Source organism: Harpia harpyja, chromosome 8 (assembly GCF_026419915.1).
Source record: "Harpia harpyja isolate bHarHar1 chromosome 8, bHarHar1 primary haplotype, whole genome shotgun sequence".
NCBI lineage: Eukaryota > Metazoa > Chordata > Aves > Accipitriformes > Accipitridae > Harpia > Harpia harpyja.
Genome location: NC_068947.1, coordinates 9,429,938 through 9,444,760, shown reverse-complemented (window position 1 = coordinate 9,444,760; position 14,823 = coordinate 9,429,938). Strand labels below are relative to the sequence as shown.

The 14,823-nt window shown below is 35.2% G+C and overlaps 2 protein-coding genes across 4 annotated transcripts in view; one reads left to right on the top strand and one right to left on the bottom strand.

Annotated features, from left to right (window-relative positions):
* RPL8 (ribosomal protein L8) overlaps positions 1-14,823 on the top strand; it is a 161,739-nt gene that overhangs the window by 48,301 nt on the left and 98,615 nt on the right. The window lies entirely within an intron of this gene.
* Positions 1-14,823, bottom strand: part of USP9X (ubiquitin specific peptidase 9 X-linked) — a 105,045-nt gene that overhangs the window by 31,908 nt on the left and 58,314 nt on the right. For all 3 annotated transcript variants that reach the window (XM_052794155.1, XM_052794153.1, XM_052794154.1), the window contains exons 17-25: positions 14,206-14,301; positions 12,354-12,565; positions 10,409-10,649; positions 10,050-10,199; positions 9,828-9,948; positions 9,217-9,347; positions 8,678-8,956; positions 5,579-5,704; positions 2,961-3,086 (exon numbers count right to left, since the gene is read on the bottom strand). In XM_052794155.1, the coding sequence (XP_052650115.1) occupies positions 2,961-3,086; positions 5,579-5,704; positions 8,678-8,956; positions 9,217-9,347; positions 9,828-9,948; positions 10,050-10,199; positions 10,409-10,649; positions 12,354-12,565; positions 14,206-14,301 (1,482 nt within the window). The remainder of the gene's footprint in view (positions 1-2,960; positions 3,087-5,578; positions 5,705-8,677; positions 8,957-9,216; positions 9,348-9,827; positions 9,949-10,049; positions 10,200-10,408; positions 10,650-12,353; positions 12,566-14,205; positions 14,302-14,823) is intronic.

Below are 14,823 nucleotides of genomic sequence, written 5' to 3'. Positions count from 1 at the left end.
GGAGTTTAAAGCTTTAGAAACAGTTACTATTTAAACAGAGAAAGGCTATAGTGCTGTATAATTCATCAAGAAGTCCGGTTTTACAAAGCTGTGATACGCACAACTTATTCAACCAAAAGCTTCTCAATACTGCTAGAATTTATTCAGCACTTCACTATTTTTCAGAAACATGAAACAGCTGAAACGTAGTTGCTGTGGTGATTTTTGAAATAGGAAAGGATAATGTTTCTAATTGGTACATAGGTTACTCTTTCAATTAAACACTTGAATCAAGTGAGTTGATTTTGGTACATTTTTTCCAAAATAAATACTTTTAGAATAAAAGCAAGCCCTCTCCTCCATCTAAGCCAAAATTAATTAGCCTGAAGAAGTTCTGAAAAAACTGAATGTGAGCAGGTTTCAATCTTAATTCATCAGTAATCATGGCTGCAGGTTAGCAACATCAACTAGAGGCTTAAAATAAGTATTTGTTTTATATATGGAAAGGTATCAAGATTAAGTAGGCAGAAAGAAGGGATTACAATGCAGAAAAGATAACTAATTGTGAACAGCAGCAGAAGAGGGCAAAGTATGTCTCAGTCTGGCAACAGACACTATTTTGTCTTTGCACAAAAGCTAAAAATCACAGGCAGTCACTACCACTGCAGCGGGAGGATGTGGTAATTCTGACACATCTCAAGATATGAAAGTAAAAGTAAAATGCTTTCAACAAGTTCAGGACTGCACCTACTCTGCACTGAAGCCCTGTTTAGAAAAGAAAGTTATTTCTGCATGGCTGCCGGCATCTAGTAGAAAGGCAAAGTTCATTTTACACTCCACGAAGTACTTCCCTATACTCAGGCACCAAGAGCTGACGGGTCTGTACAAGCAGCATACTTGCAGTATTTCAGGTGGGTATGGGCCTTCTCTGAGCTAATAAGGAAATGGTGGTTTGACGCCACTGAAAGTTGCACACAGTCTTCTTCAACCACTGAGAGGACTCCCATACCAGAATTTTTTGAGGCAGGAGGCAGAAAAGACTCCATAAAAGTTATGCTCTCAAAATAATTTATCTTGACTTTGAAGTTTAATTGAATTCATTAGTTAAGTTCAGAAGCTTCTTTAAGTGCTCAAAACATTCTTTCAAAGTCATACTTGATGGCACTACTCTGAAGTGCCTCTTAAAGACACATTTACCATAGTTGCCTTTGATGTTTTTAGGAATCCTGACATGTCATTCCTGATTCCGCAAAAATCAGTCTGCTCTTGTTCTTAAACTAACATTTAATGACAAATCTCTACCCCACAGACTTAGCAAAATGCTCCTACAACCTGTGAGTTGAGAGTCTAAGGTTTAGTGGTCAACTAAGAAAATAGGAAGCATTTTTCCTAAAATACTTTTTTCTCTAAGCCAGTGTTTGCCAGTCACTAGTAGATTCAATCTTTATAAAACTACCATAGGAGTTACTTCCTCTCTTGTATAACCAAACGCAATTCTCTTAAATTAAGAATGTGTCTTGTCTTGCATAGTATTCCTCTATTTCTGCGACACCTTCCTCTCTTAATGTTATTTTAACAAAGCGTACTTTATTCCCCCTTCTTAGCACTTCTGCAATTTCTTCCTCTTTTTAGTCTCCAATTTTTCCCTTCAATATTTATTTCCCTTTTGCCTAGCATAAATCAAATGCAGCTGCCATTTATTACAACTGTCCATGTAAGTGTCAATAATTAAAAACAAAACAAAAACCCCCACACAAAAAACCTGTGAAGGATGACTGATAATGCACAGCTTAAATTTCACCTATTTTAAAACTTCGGTTATTTGAAGGTATTTTTAGAGAAAACTGTACAATTTTCACCCACAAAAATATCAGAAAAGTACACCGAGGTATATTCTCCTTTAGGTGTATTTTCTCTAGTGCACTACTGCTCTTAAAACATCTAATGTATAGATAAGAGCACATCTTCATGTGCCTGGACTGTCATGCTAACTACACCACATTTTATACACAAGTTTATCACCTCAAAAACAACAACAACAAAAAACCTAAAACAACAACAACAAAAAAACACCAACCAAAAAACCCCCAACTTATTTCGAAGAAGTCATTCTCATAGCAATAGAAGCAGATGCCGTTATAACACTACACAAGCTAAATCAAAAGGTGTTGCATTTTGCTGAAGTAAACATTCTTCCTCTAATTGATCATTTAAGCACAACAGCTAATACACTAAGAATAAAACCTCCCTACATCTTCCTTACCCTTTCACTCTCAGGCAAGTATTGATGAGTACTAAACTTGATTTTGTAAGATGAACAAGAGAAGATGTTTAGACAACAAAAAAATATTTTTTTTTAAATCACTGCCAAAATACAGGTTACTATTTCCTATAACTGTAAGCAACATTCATTGAACATAAGGTGTGTGATAACATACTAATACGTAACGCCCAACTCCAAACTATTTTTGTAAACGACACATGAAACCGTGAAGATGTTTTACATATCTACATAATAAAAGGAAAAAAGCCATACAGAATTACCAGTGCTTCAGTGCTAATTTCAGATAAATTAGCTCTTGTTTCTCATTCTAGACTGCACATATGCTTTTAATCCACTTCTGTAGAATAGACCTTTTAAGTTTGAAGATGACAAAAATTAGCATTGCAAGAAATGCTTATTCCTTATTTAGATACAGAATTTAACTGGGCTGAAAGCATGTTACAGCAACTTACAGAACTAGTGCATTTTTGAACTGACACCAGATTCAAGTTACAATTAAGTAGTTAATGAGAAAAGGAATGTGAAATAGAAAATTAAACTCTGGTATGACAACTGACATATACTAGACTCCAAATTCATAATCACCAAGATACCTACCTAAAAGCTTGTTACACTCTAAGCCTGACCTGGTTGACACTGTCCCTTTTGTAAACAAAGGAACAGTTATATACAAAAGAAGTTGCTTAGGAATTCTTACCTTTTCATAGATTTTACTAATTTCCTCATTTGAGCTGAAAACCAGCTGAACTGACCCACAACCTGATGCCCAAACAATTTTTTGTACTGCCCTAATAACACAGATATCAGGGATGTATTTTGAAGCCTGAAAAGAGAAATAAACCAAAGCAACATTAAAACACAGTTGCAAATAACATTACAATGGATTCTAAATTCTCACAAATGTATTTTATAGAAAGTTTAAAATTTAAAATTTTAAAATTTAACAAAGAATTTTTTCCTAAATAGAAAAAAAGAAAGATTATGTATCTTGCAAAGCATTTGTATTTCACTTACGTAATATTTCATTTTTTAATAGAAAATAGCATTACAGAATCTTAAATCATAATGCTACAAGTACCAGGAATTACAAGAAAGTGAGCATTTTTTATAAATAACTAGCAACTGTTTGATTCTGAGTAAGATTTAGCAGAAACTACCAACTTCAACGCTAAAACATTCTTGATTTGGGGGAAAAAAAAAACAACAAACCACTAAGCACACATCTCGAAGGCAGCTAGGCTCTTAAGTAATATAAGAGGCTGAAGTTATTTTAGGGTTTGTCCCTGCCATGATATTGATTGTGCTAGCTGATAGCTAGCTAGACAAACTAATGCTTATCAAGTATGTGATTAATATATAAAGGGTTTAAAATTAATAAGAACACAGATCATGTATCTTATGAATCATATAATCTTATGAATGCGGAATCACTCCAGTATTTTGGGCATGATCTGAGTTAACATCCAATAGTTTCTACTGATATACATACATTACAAAACATTCTACAACTGCCATTATTTACAGTTTGCATCAACTTTCAAAAAAACCCCGAACCTATCTGGAGTCTACATTCAAAGTAGAACTGTCCAAAAAATAGGCAATCTTTAAAAGTAGATGGTAGAAAGTTCTCAAAAATTTCAAATTTCATTTTTCTAATGCTCAGACTTAATAAAAAAAGGAGACTTTAAGCAGCTTAACTAATAAGCTAGCTGCATCAGGAAAGCTGAACAATGTGCATTCTTGCTACTGATATAGACATTAACAATAGTTACAAAAAAATAACAGGTATTTCACCTTTGTCACAAGCAAAGCAACCTTACAGTAACAGCACCACAAGAAAAAACTGTCACACAGAAAAACATCTTTTTTTTTTTTTAATCTCATTGTAGTTTTAAAATCCTGAAGTATCAAAATTTTTTTAAAAGGTGAAGATTTCTTTCCATGCTGTAGTCTTCTGTCTGGCCTATGAAAACCACGTCAGATTTTTTTTTTTAAATTGTGAGGTCATGTGAAAAGAGTCTTTGCCCATCAAAACATTAAGAGAAAAAAAAAAAATCTTTCAAAGGCAAACTACAATACATATGAAATTTAGATCTACAGCAGTTTTCATAATTTCAGAAAATTATAGACAATACTTTAACAGCAATATTGTCAAAGAAATTCAGATTTTGTTTGCTTTGATGTGCCTGGTCAAAGAAAAAATTATTTATTATTAGAAATCCTCCAAAAAGGACAATGGCACAATTAAAAACCTTTCTTCATAACTCACCTCAAAAGACATTTCTTCTGTGGAAGGAATTTAATTAAATCAGAGTTCAACTGGCTAATTTTACACATACCATCACCTATGGATGCAACACCACCACTAATGGAAGGCAGATGGTTCAGTCTTCCAGTTTAGTACATTGTGCTTTCTTTAGACACGGCTCTTTGTTCAAAGGAACTAGTGTATTCTTCAACATTAAGATGATAATACGAGACTACTTTTATTTAGACAGCTCAGAAATGTTTCGGAGATAGCTTTGCAGGGATTCTATACAGTACAGAAAACCAATATTCACTGCTTCCACACCAGAAACTGAGGGATCCCGATTCACCATGGAAGAGAAAGTTGCAGTAGTTCCAATTTTAGCTTCTGCTGAATTCAGGAGAATTCACTAATGTATTCAGTAACATGACTCATAATTCCCAATCCAAATGATGTTTGGTCATACTATACAGATAAGACTTATATTTGCAAGGCACATTGTTTAACCCTACCAAGCTCCAACATCCAATTTCTCACTTGTATCGTTAATGCATTTTCAATATATAAAGATACACTGGCAAGACTTTGAGACTTATCTTTCAGGATTTAAAAATCATGCTCAAATTTTAAGAACTCCCTCCCCTTTTCTGTGTTCCTCTTGAGGAAGAGAATGTTACCCAAAAACCAAAACATAAAAGACCAAAAAAAAGAAAGTATCACAAAAATGTTTTCAAAATACCCATTAACTTCTTTAAATCTATTATGTCAAATTCCTGAAGTTCTGATCCAAGTGTAACAACATTCAAAATCCATTAAAGAGCTTGTACAGAACCTGCCTAGTTCACTTAAGCCTCTTCATGCTATTAGACACTTAATTTCATAATTGCATATGGAAACAATTAATTGCATACTTTTAATTAGTTAACAGGTTATGAACCATATGAACATTACCTAAAATGTTTCATGACATTTTAGAAGGAAAATCCATGTCTTGCAAAGCAATAAATTTAAAGATTAAAAAAAAACAAACCAGGAAAAAAACGTGATACAGAAAGGAATTCACTAACCTCATCAGATATTTGTTGTGCAAGACGTATTGCTACATTTCTTAGCATGCATTCTGAAGTTGGATTGGGAATGTTTTGTAGGGCATTTTGTAGCACCACTGCCTGGTCATGTGTAGCCTGGTTTATCTGTAAGAAAGTATTTCTTACACTTATTTTTACATGGAAAAAAGAGAAGAAGAAGATATGAAAATCTAAAGTTACCTGGAAAGGTATGGTAGAAATAGGTAAGAACTTGGAAGGAAAACTACTTACAGAAACTGCAAACACCAAGAAAAATAAGCCCCCACATTTTCAAATAGATACCATCACATCTGAAGACACTGTATGCTACAGTGTATGATCATACAAGTAGTTAAGAGGAGAGGCACTTGCTCAAAACTACTTCGGTTTGGGGGTTTGTTTATTGATCAGATTATTTCAAGTGAACGGACTATTTAGAGTTACAACGCCTCCTTCCCTTTCTGTTGATGTAGGAAAGAAAGGGTTTGCTAAAGCAATGGATATCCCTCTGAATTAGCTAATAGTGTCCACACAGAACATGGTTGCAGTGTTCATTATAGTTAAGTACATTTTAAACATTTGAGTTAGAGCACTATTGAAGAATTCTGTTCTGAATTCTCTCTCCTGTTCTTTATCATACTTTCACAACAGAAATGGCAGCAAGACAAGTTTTGATCTTTTCTGTATTGGTTTGAGCACACAGTTCCTTCTCCTTGGGCTGACAGAGCTTCATAGTTTTGACAGTTCGAATCTGAAATGGTTGTTTACTTCTCATAGACATACTTGCTTGAATAGACTGTGTGCTGTGGTTACAAGTTAAAAAACTTCTTGTACAAAAAGTTTCTTCATTTTCCAGTACCATTTAATCAAAAAAACTTGGCTCAAATGCTGCTCAAAAGACACACTGTGAAGTTGTTCTGCAACACCCGGTGCAGGTCATATCCCTTTGCTTTGTCAACTTCACTAAGACACTTGACTCAGGGAGCAAAATTACAGAACTCCCACTGAAGACTAACAGAGCTTACACAGACAATTAGCTATTGGAAGCGGGCTGTATGGTCAAACACAATATATATGGAGGCAAATCAGGATCTATGTACCAGAATACTATGTTTAACAACATTATTGATTCAACTTTCTATGAAAGCAAGGAAGAAAAAAAAAAATGTAAAAGGTCCTAGTGACAGCAGCAGACCAGTAACTGGAAGACTGCAGACACATAATCTTGGTTACCTCATTCTCTTAAGTACCGATGGAAAGCCAAGACAGACAGTTATGCTATGGTACTTGTGCTTTAGATAAGACAGATGAAAGGTATTTACAAATCTCACCTCCATCCCGAGGTGTAAGCTTATTGGTGCTGCAACAATAAAAAGTATCAAGACCACAATGACAGCAAGAATAACCGTGTTTTTTCCAACAAATCAGTTAATAATAAAGTTAGATGTTTGCAACACTAAACAGTGAATGTCAGCAGCCATGGACAAACATTACCACCTCCTAAGTGGTCAGCATAAATCTGTTTCAAACAGTACTTCAAGACTGTTGTTTCAAACAGTACTTCAAGACTGTTGTTTCAAACAGTACTTCAAGACTGTTGTTTCAAACAGTACTTCAAGACTGTTGTTTCAAACAGTACTTCAAGACTGTTGTTTCAAACAGTACTTCAAGACTGTTGTTTCAAACAGTACTTCAAGACTGTTGTTTCAAACAGTACTTCAAGACTGTTGTTTCAAACAGTACTTCAAGACTGTTGTTTCAAACAGTACTTCAAGACTGTTGTTTCAAACAGTACTTCAAGACTGTTGTTTCAAACAGTACTTCAAGACTGTTGTTTCAAACAGTACTTCAAGACTGTTGTTTCAAACAGTACTTCAAGACTCAACCGCTGTTATCTGTGTTCCAAATGGCCTTTTGAATACTTGTCATAAGAAAATAGGGCAGTAAAATGTATTCATTTTAAATAGGCAAAGGATAGGGTGGCAAACATTTGCTTTAAGATGTTTCTATTATATTCTAACATAAGACATAAAACGGGATCTTCACCTCTTTGTAATCATCAAGAGTTTTGATTTCCTTGACAAAGAATGAATTTGGTATCTTCCAACAGATGCAGCTAACCAAAACAGGTATTTATTTTTCAGACTTAAGGGGAATGTACTACTTTGCTTCAGAGATGGATCTTAGTAAATATCCTGGAAGAAAGTGCCCTGAAGTGGGGCCCTCTATATATTATTGAGTATAGGCCGATAGCTCTAGCAACTATTCAGGATGGAACCTCACAAAGAAAATTAAAAAAACCCAGCCGGAACACCTGGAAGCAAGTGTCCAAGGATAGCAGCAAATTTTAATTCTTAGGCTCTATGCTGTTAACACCTACGGTAAGAAGGCAAAAATGAAAATCTTGACCCACAACCTATTTGTCCAGATGTAGAAAAACTAACTAGCCATACTGAACCTGCATAAAATCTACTACTACGGACACGTGAGATCACAGTTCAGAACACCTGTGTTACACTTTCTTTTTCCAACTCTGAGAAATCTTAGGGTAGGACACCTTTCAACTATCAACACGTAACTTTGCAATATACCTAGCTATTCTCTGCAAGAATTTTCTACAAGCAACGGACAAAATTAGGAATCTAACAAGCCAAGGGCTTATTTTTGTGTAGAAAAAGGCATGGCTCAACGTCAGTTCTGTTGTTGTATGCTCTAATCATAAATAGGAGATTCAAGAAATTCAGAGGCACATCCTTCAATAGATTCAACAGCCCAAAAGAATCAGAATTCGCATTTATGGGATAGATGTATTTGAAAATGGAAAGTTACCTGTACTGACAATCATGCAAACCACTGAAAATCTTACATAGAGCAAGTGGATCTCACACCTAACTTTCCTACAGTCAGAAAGAAACAGGATTCGTTTAGTAAGTTGATCTCTTTTTTTAGAATCATCAGACAACATTATCTGGAAGTACTGTGAGTTCTTGACACGCAACTCACTCAGAGAGATTGTCAATGGAGAGTAGATAGATGTTGCTGCAGACAATATAAAAACCACAGTACATTGCTATTTGCAGCAAGGAAGATTTATATTACCGGTGAAATTGTACTTGTGCCTTCCACAACTGGCTGACAAGCTTCTGCCACAGCTCGAACATGGCCATATCCAATTGCTGTTAGCAATAATTTGGCTATTTTTAGAGCATTAAGGTAGGCACCCCTTCGAGTTTCCATATCTGCATTTGGCAGGAAGTTATTTCTAGTCAGCATGCTCAATACAAGAGGCAAACCACCACTTTTTAAGAAGTTGTATTGGAAGTCACTGGCATCTTCTCCCAGAGGTGCACTGGCAGGCATTAACAAGGCGTAAACTACCTGTAGAACAAAATACAGAATTAACTAACAGAAATGCACTAGCTTGAATATACATGATTGAACATGAGACTATGTTGGAATACCACTTAAGCAATGCTTTGACAGCATTGGCCATCTACCAGCTTATTCCAGTAAATTGTTAAGTATTTTCAATTATTAATTTCAAACCAGAATTTGATCTTACGCTTCCATAATGTTACAGAAAGGATTGCCAAAGAGAGAGTTGAGGATTTTTAAAGAACAGGCAAAGCATCACAAACCTCTGTTAGATACAGCACTTGTGAGGCAGAAGGACCAAAGAATAGAGAATCAAGGGATGGACTAAGGCTGCTTTCCCCAAGCTTTGCATGATCCAAACAAATAGCTCTTAATTTCTCAACCGTAGTGTTATCTGCAATAAAAACACAACTTATAAACATTTTGTAACAAAACTACACCAGAACAAGCCAGTAGTATTTACAATTATAAATGTGAAAAATTTTAAGTCTATCAGAAAAGCTGCAAAAAATGTAACTGACAGACAAGATCAGGCTATGAAGTGTTCTGCAATGATTATTTCTGTCAGTAGAAAAGTGATCCTGTTAAAGCAGTTCTACAAAACCACGTCAAAAATACAATGCTTCTCCCCATCTTCACTGCACTGAACTGCACTGTGGCACTGAACCCCAAAGTAAGCAACTTTGCACGACAGACAAGAAATAACTATTTGGGAAATGTATTTACAATTCTAATTAGGATAACAGTCATGAATTACAGTATCAAAAAAATACCAGAAAGTGGAAAATACTCCCTGATCTTCATTTTTATATAACAGGCAAGAAATTATTATACAGGGGATTACAAGATAAAACAGGATAAAATTAAGATTTACCTGGTGGCATGAGCTTCATAAGAACACGTGCTCCATCTCTAAGCGGTGGCATATTTAGGCTACTGCCCAAATCTGCAACTTGCCAAAGAAAAGAGATGTATCGAGGATGCAGTGACATGATCTTAAAGTAAGCAAATAAAAAAATCCCATAAAACTCATTATTTAAAGACAAAGTATAGGGGGAAAAATGCTTTTAAACTGTTCATTTCAGAATATGCTTACCACTCCAGGCAAACAGCTTTCAACTTCTGGATTTGGACCATCGCTGTAGTGATTGCCATGGTTGCCCGGAGAACCAGTTGAAGAGTCAGAAGAACTATCTGGACTTGAGGGCATATTAGAATTTATCTGTGTAAGCTTAGCTGTAATTAGCTGAAAAACACAATCATAGTTTTAATACTATGCAAAAATGAAGATTCTTTACTACATAGGCACCTGATATAATGTTAATGGCATAATACAAGGAGAAGGAATGGAACTATTTCACAAGAGTAAGCGATCCCATGCATGGTATTCTTCAAGCATTTACAAAAGGGAAGCGACATCTGAATTGACATAAATAATCAATTTGCAACACTTACCGTTTTATCTTTGAGATTCAACTGCCCAATTAACTTTCTATCATCTGCAGGATCCACCAGCTCACCACCAATGAACAGTTCTACTTTTGTGTGAGCACTATTGGCTTTAATACGATTGAGAATACAACGCCGTACTTGGCCAATTGTGTCGTTTGTATGAGACCAAATATCCAAATCTTCCACCTGTCGGCCTTGGTTTGGAAAACGAACTACCAGTGTGATATGTTTACCACGGAAAGCTCTGAAAATAAACCAACCAGATAAAGTTATTTTTGCCCTCAGGAAATAAATTATTTTTCCTGCTGTATTTTGTGTTGCAGATATTTCAACATCAAATCTTTACACATGGTGATATGCTCCAGCATGAGATTATGTGAAAGTCCCAGTAATTATGCAAACATAACATACACAGAAACTTTCAAGAAGCCACACTCCGCACAAGTGCATTAAACATATGGTCAACTTTACAATCAGGTTAGGAACATTGACAGAATTTTAAAAAGTCTGTTATGAAGTTCTAGATCTTTTCTCTGGCTTGTAATTTCCTTATCAAAATGTGCAATAAAGCACAATAAAGCTCTTTAACAAAACAACTCAGTTTTAAATACACCAAGATCAGAAAAAGCCATCAGGTCACCAAGTCTTAATGCCTTCTGTCAAAAGCTGTTAAAAGTTTTATATTAGAATTCCAATTTTAAAAATCAGAATGCTTTTAAAAAATTTTAAAGAGGTCCAAAAAAAGAAGCAGCGTTTTCACACTAGCAGTGATCACACTTCGCACAATGGCAGGGAAGTCATTAGGAAACATGTGCCCAGATAAGCCCAACAAACTAATCCCACGCAACAAAGGAAGGCAAAAATTCCTCATAAAATCTCCTTGCCAACAAGACCTGTGAAAAAGTTAGTCTAATCAAATAAGCAGCCCATATATAAAAGATGCACCCACAACCAACAAGAGAACTTAGTTAAGACTAATCAATCAATATATACAATAAAAATGCTGTAGGAGCACTACAAATTACTGACGCACCACAAAGAAACAGCAACCCCTTTGATTTTCTTGACAAAAAGGGCATTTAAAATAAGGGGACAAAACCCCCACCATGCCTAAAAATATGTTAGCTGCATCATAAATCCATAGCAATCTCAGTGTGTTTCTTCTGTATTTTTGAGACTTTCTTCCCACAGAAAGCAGCTACTAACACTGGAACATTTAAACAGTTTTCTGTTCTGCTTTCCTCTCAGGAAATAAAGTATTTTGTTTGTGAAAATATCTACACAACATTGGATTTAAGTATTCCTTTTTCTTTGTGCCAAAGGAGGAGCAGCTAGGATTTAAGCTAAGTTTTTACTCCAAGACAAGTGTAAGAAGAATGAAGGTATACAGAAAATAAATACACTTCAAAGTGCTGTTAACTTCTTCCCCTTTTTATGAGGAATTTATACAGAATATTTCACTTAGAGATAACCCAAAATTTAAGCTTGCAAAGTAAGATAAGCATCTCTGTAAACAACTCTGGAAGATGAAGATATACATTAACAACATGGGTTTTGTATGACAGGACTATGAAAAACAAAGCAGCTTTGCCCATGTTAACTTAAAGAACAGTACTGCTTTTAAATAATTAACTGAAAAAGTGAAATACATCCAAAACAATCTAGCCACAGGGTATGTTGTGCTATTTATAGAACAAAACACCAGAAACAAGTTTATTCTCAGGTCTGCTGTCCCTTTCATATATGCCTGTATTTGCCTGATCTTTCAATTTTTTTTTTTTTTTTTTGCTACAGATCAGTTTCATGTATTAGCAAAGAAAATGTAATTTTGAAACTCTATAAATACATTCCCTGAATAGAAACCCATTAGAATGTAAATAGCAAAAAGATATTCGTAGTATTTTAGCTAACAGAAATCAAAATCACAGTAGTGCATTTTCACACATACCTTGACATAGGTAGAATAGTTCTCTCTTCGTGGTAATCACTGTCACATTCATTTATATACTCTCTTAAAACAGTCAACACTCTCACCATTCGTATTGCTTCTTGTCTTGCACAATTGATACTGTCTTTATCTCCATCCAACACACATAATGTATCATAGGAGGCTTTTAGACGATCAAAACAGGACTGAATGAAGTCTTCATGAATCACTACCTAATTACATCAAAAAATTGGTGCAATTACAAGAAATAGTAAAAACCATCTTTTCATCAGGATAATCCAATGGTATAAGTAAAAACAAAACCCAAAACAAACAAAAAAACCCCCACAACCAAAAAAAGGCAAAACAAAACAGGTAAGTTACTCTACAAAGCTGGTTTATTCCACTTTAGAATAAACTCCCATTGACAAATAGCTCTAATTTAGTGTGCGCTTCAAAAATCTTGCAAGTCATCAGTAGTTGTAACAGTACAGTGCAAACCTGCACTTAAACAGAAAAAGTGAAAGTTTGCACAGAGAACACTAAATTGGACTTTCTTTTATTCATTTCCTCAGACTATGTTACAAGAATTTCTAGCCAACAATCTAGTACAGGTTAACTTGCTTTACACTAAGAGTGAACACAGAACATTTACAGACCACCAGAACAACTACACCCACCCCCCCAAAACACATAAGCCAGTTCCAGATACACACTCTTTTCCTGCATAAACTCAGAAATGGATTTTAAACTAGATTCAGTATAGTGGCAGCTGCAGCAAATCTCTTCCTCCTGCCTGATATCTAACATCTCCTTCCTCCTGACCTAGACTGACATATAACCTCTAGTATCACTGTAAAAAGTTTGCAGTGTCTCCAGGTAGTAGTCTGCAATAGAAACATTAGCAGTCATAGCTATGGCAGTAATCCACAGTCCAGTAGCCACTTTTCTTAGAGGCAGCTCGGGAGCAGAGGAGCTACCAGCACACTGAAACAAAATATTTGTGTGCATGTTAAGTAAATCCAGCACTTCCTGGAAGCGTCAGATCTAACCGTGTGCAGATGGACAGATCTACGCATGCTTAGTAAGCCCAGACCTATAGCAAGCAAGAAGCATACAGCCCATCTGTAAGATACAGTTTGAATGGCTGTAAATGCAGTACCTAGAGCAGCTGTGCTCTATCTAGCAGACAAGCAGCTCTGAAGCCTATAAAAGTCTTTTTGAGGACAAGTATGAAAATTGGAGTTTCAAGAAATACAACTGGCAAACTACCAATTGGAGATTGTCTGGAGGACAATATTCCCCCCCAAATTTGTGAAATCCCAACAGTTCACTTCCTCTGACCTTTCAGAAACTCATTATCTCTTCTCTCTGTCCACTGAAACGCAGCTCCCAGCAAATATTAACGTAGGGAGATAATATTTGATTTGCTAGAGCTCAGCTTGACCATTATATGGAAACTCTGTGACCCTTTGTAAGGGACATGATATAAAAAAAGATCAGATTAGCTTATGACAACACTCAACAGACCCATCCAGTGAACATACTAGCACAAGTAAGTACCACAATTGGAAGTTCAACAAAAGGCTTACTTAAGTACATGATATGAACTGTTTTCTGAGTAGAAAGAGCAAATAAGACAGATCAATTTAACATGAAAAATTTATCAGAGTTCAGTCTGCAAATATCAGAAAAAACTCAATTCTGCATCTGACCAGAACCCGATGGCTGGACTCAGGATTATACTCTCCAAAACATGAAAACTATGCTCTGTTTTCAAAGCTTTCAAATATAAAAATATCACAAAATTGAATTTTATGACTGTTTTTCTATCCTATTATATTTCAGTTTTCTTGTCACTTGTTTTTTTTACCTGATTAACTTGTAACCTTGGGCCAAGATTAGTGTAGATCTCTTTAAGAAGATCTATTGCCCTGTTTGCGATGTCATCATTTCCCTGAATCACAACCTAGCATAATAAAAAAAAAGCATTAGAACATCTTAAAACTTTCTAGTATAAAATTTAAAAACAAAAAGACTACATAAATAACTTGACACAATAGTATGCCTAATTATTTTATGAGGTGAAAGTGACTAAAATGCTTAGTTAGAAAATACTATCAATACAACTTACACTGAAATTAACTATATAAGAGTCAAAATTAAGAATTAACTAGTTTAAAGTTCAGAATTAGCAAAAAAGCCTACGCTTTATAAACAAAAGTAGTGTTTATATATTCATCTTTGCATTACATTTCCATTTTCACTAGTTTCACAGAACAAGACAACTGTTTTTTCAGATGCTTGAACAATCTACATCAACAAAGATTTAAAAACAGAATTTTAAAGTATTTAAATGGCTGTGAGTGGGTGGAAGGGGGACAGGCAAATGAGTCCTGTTCCTAACCTGATAATCGAAATTTTAATTACTAGTCACCAGGCCTGAAAGCAGCCCTTACAGACAACCCCTGCAGGATACTGAGCTGAAGCT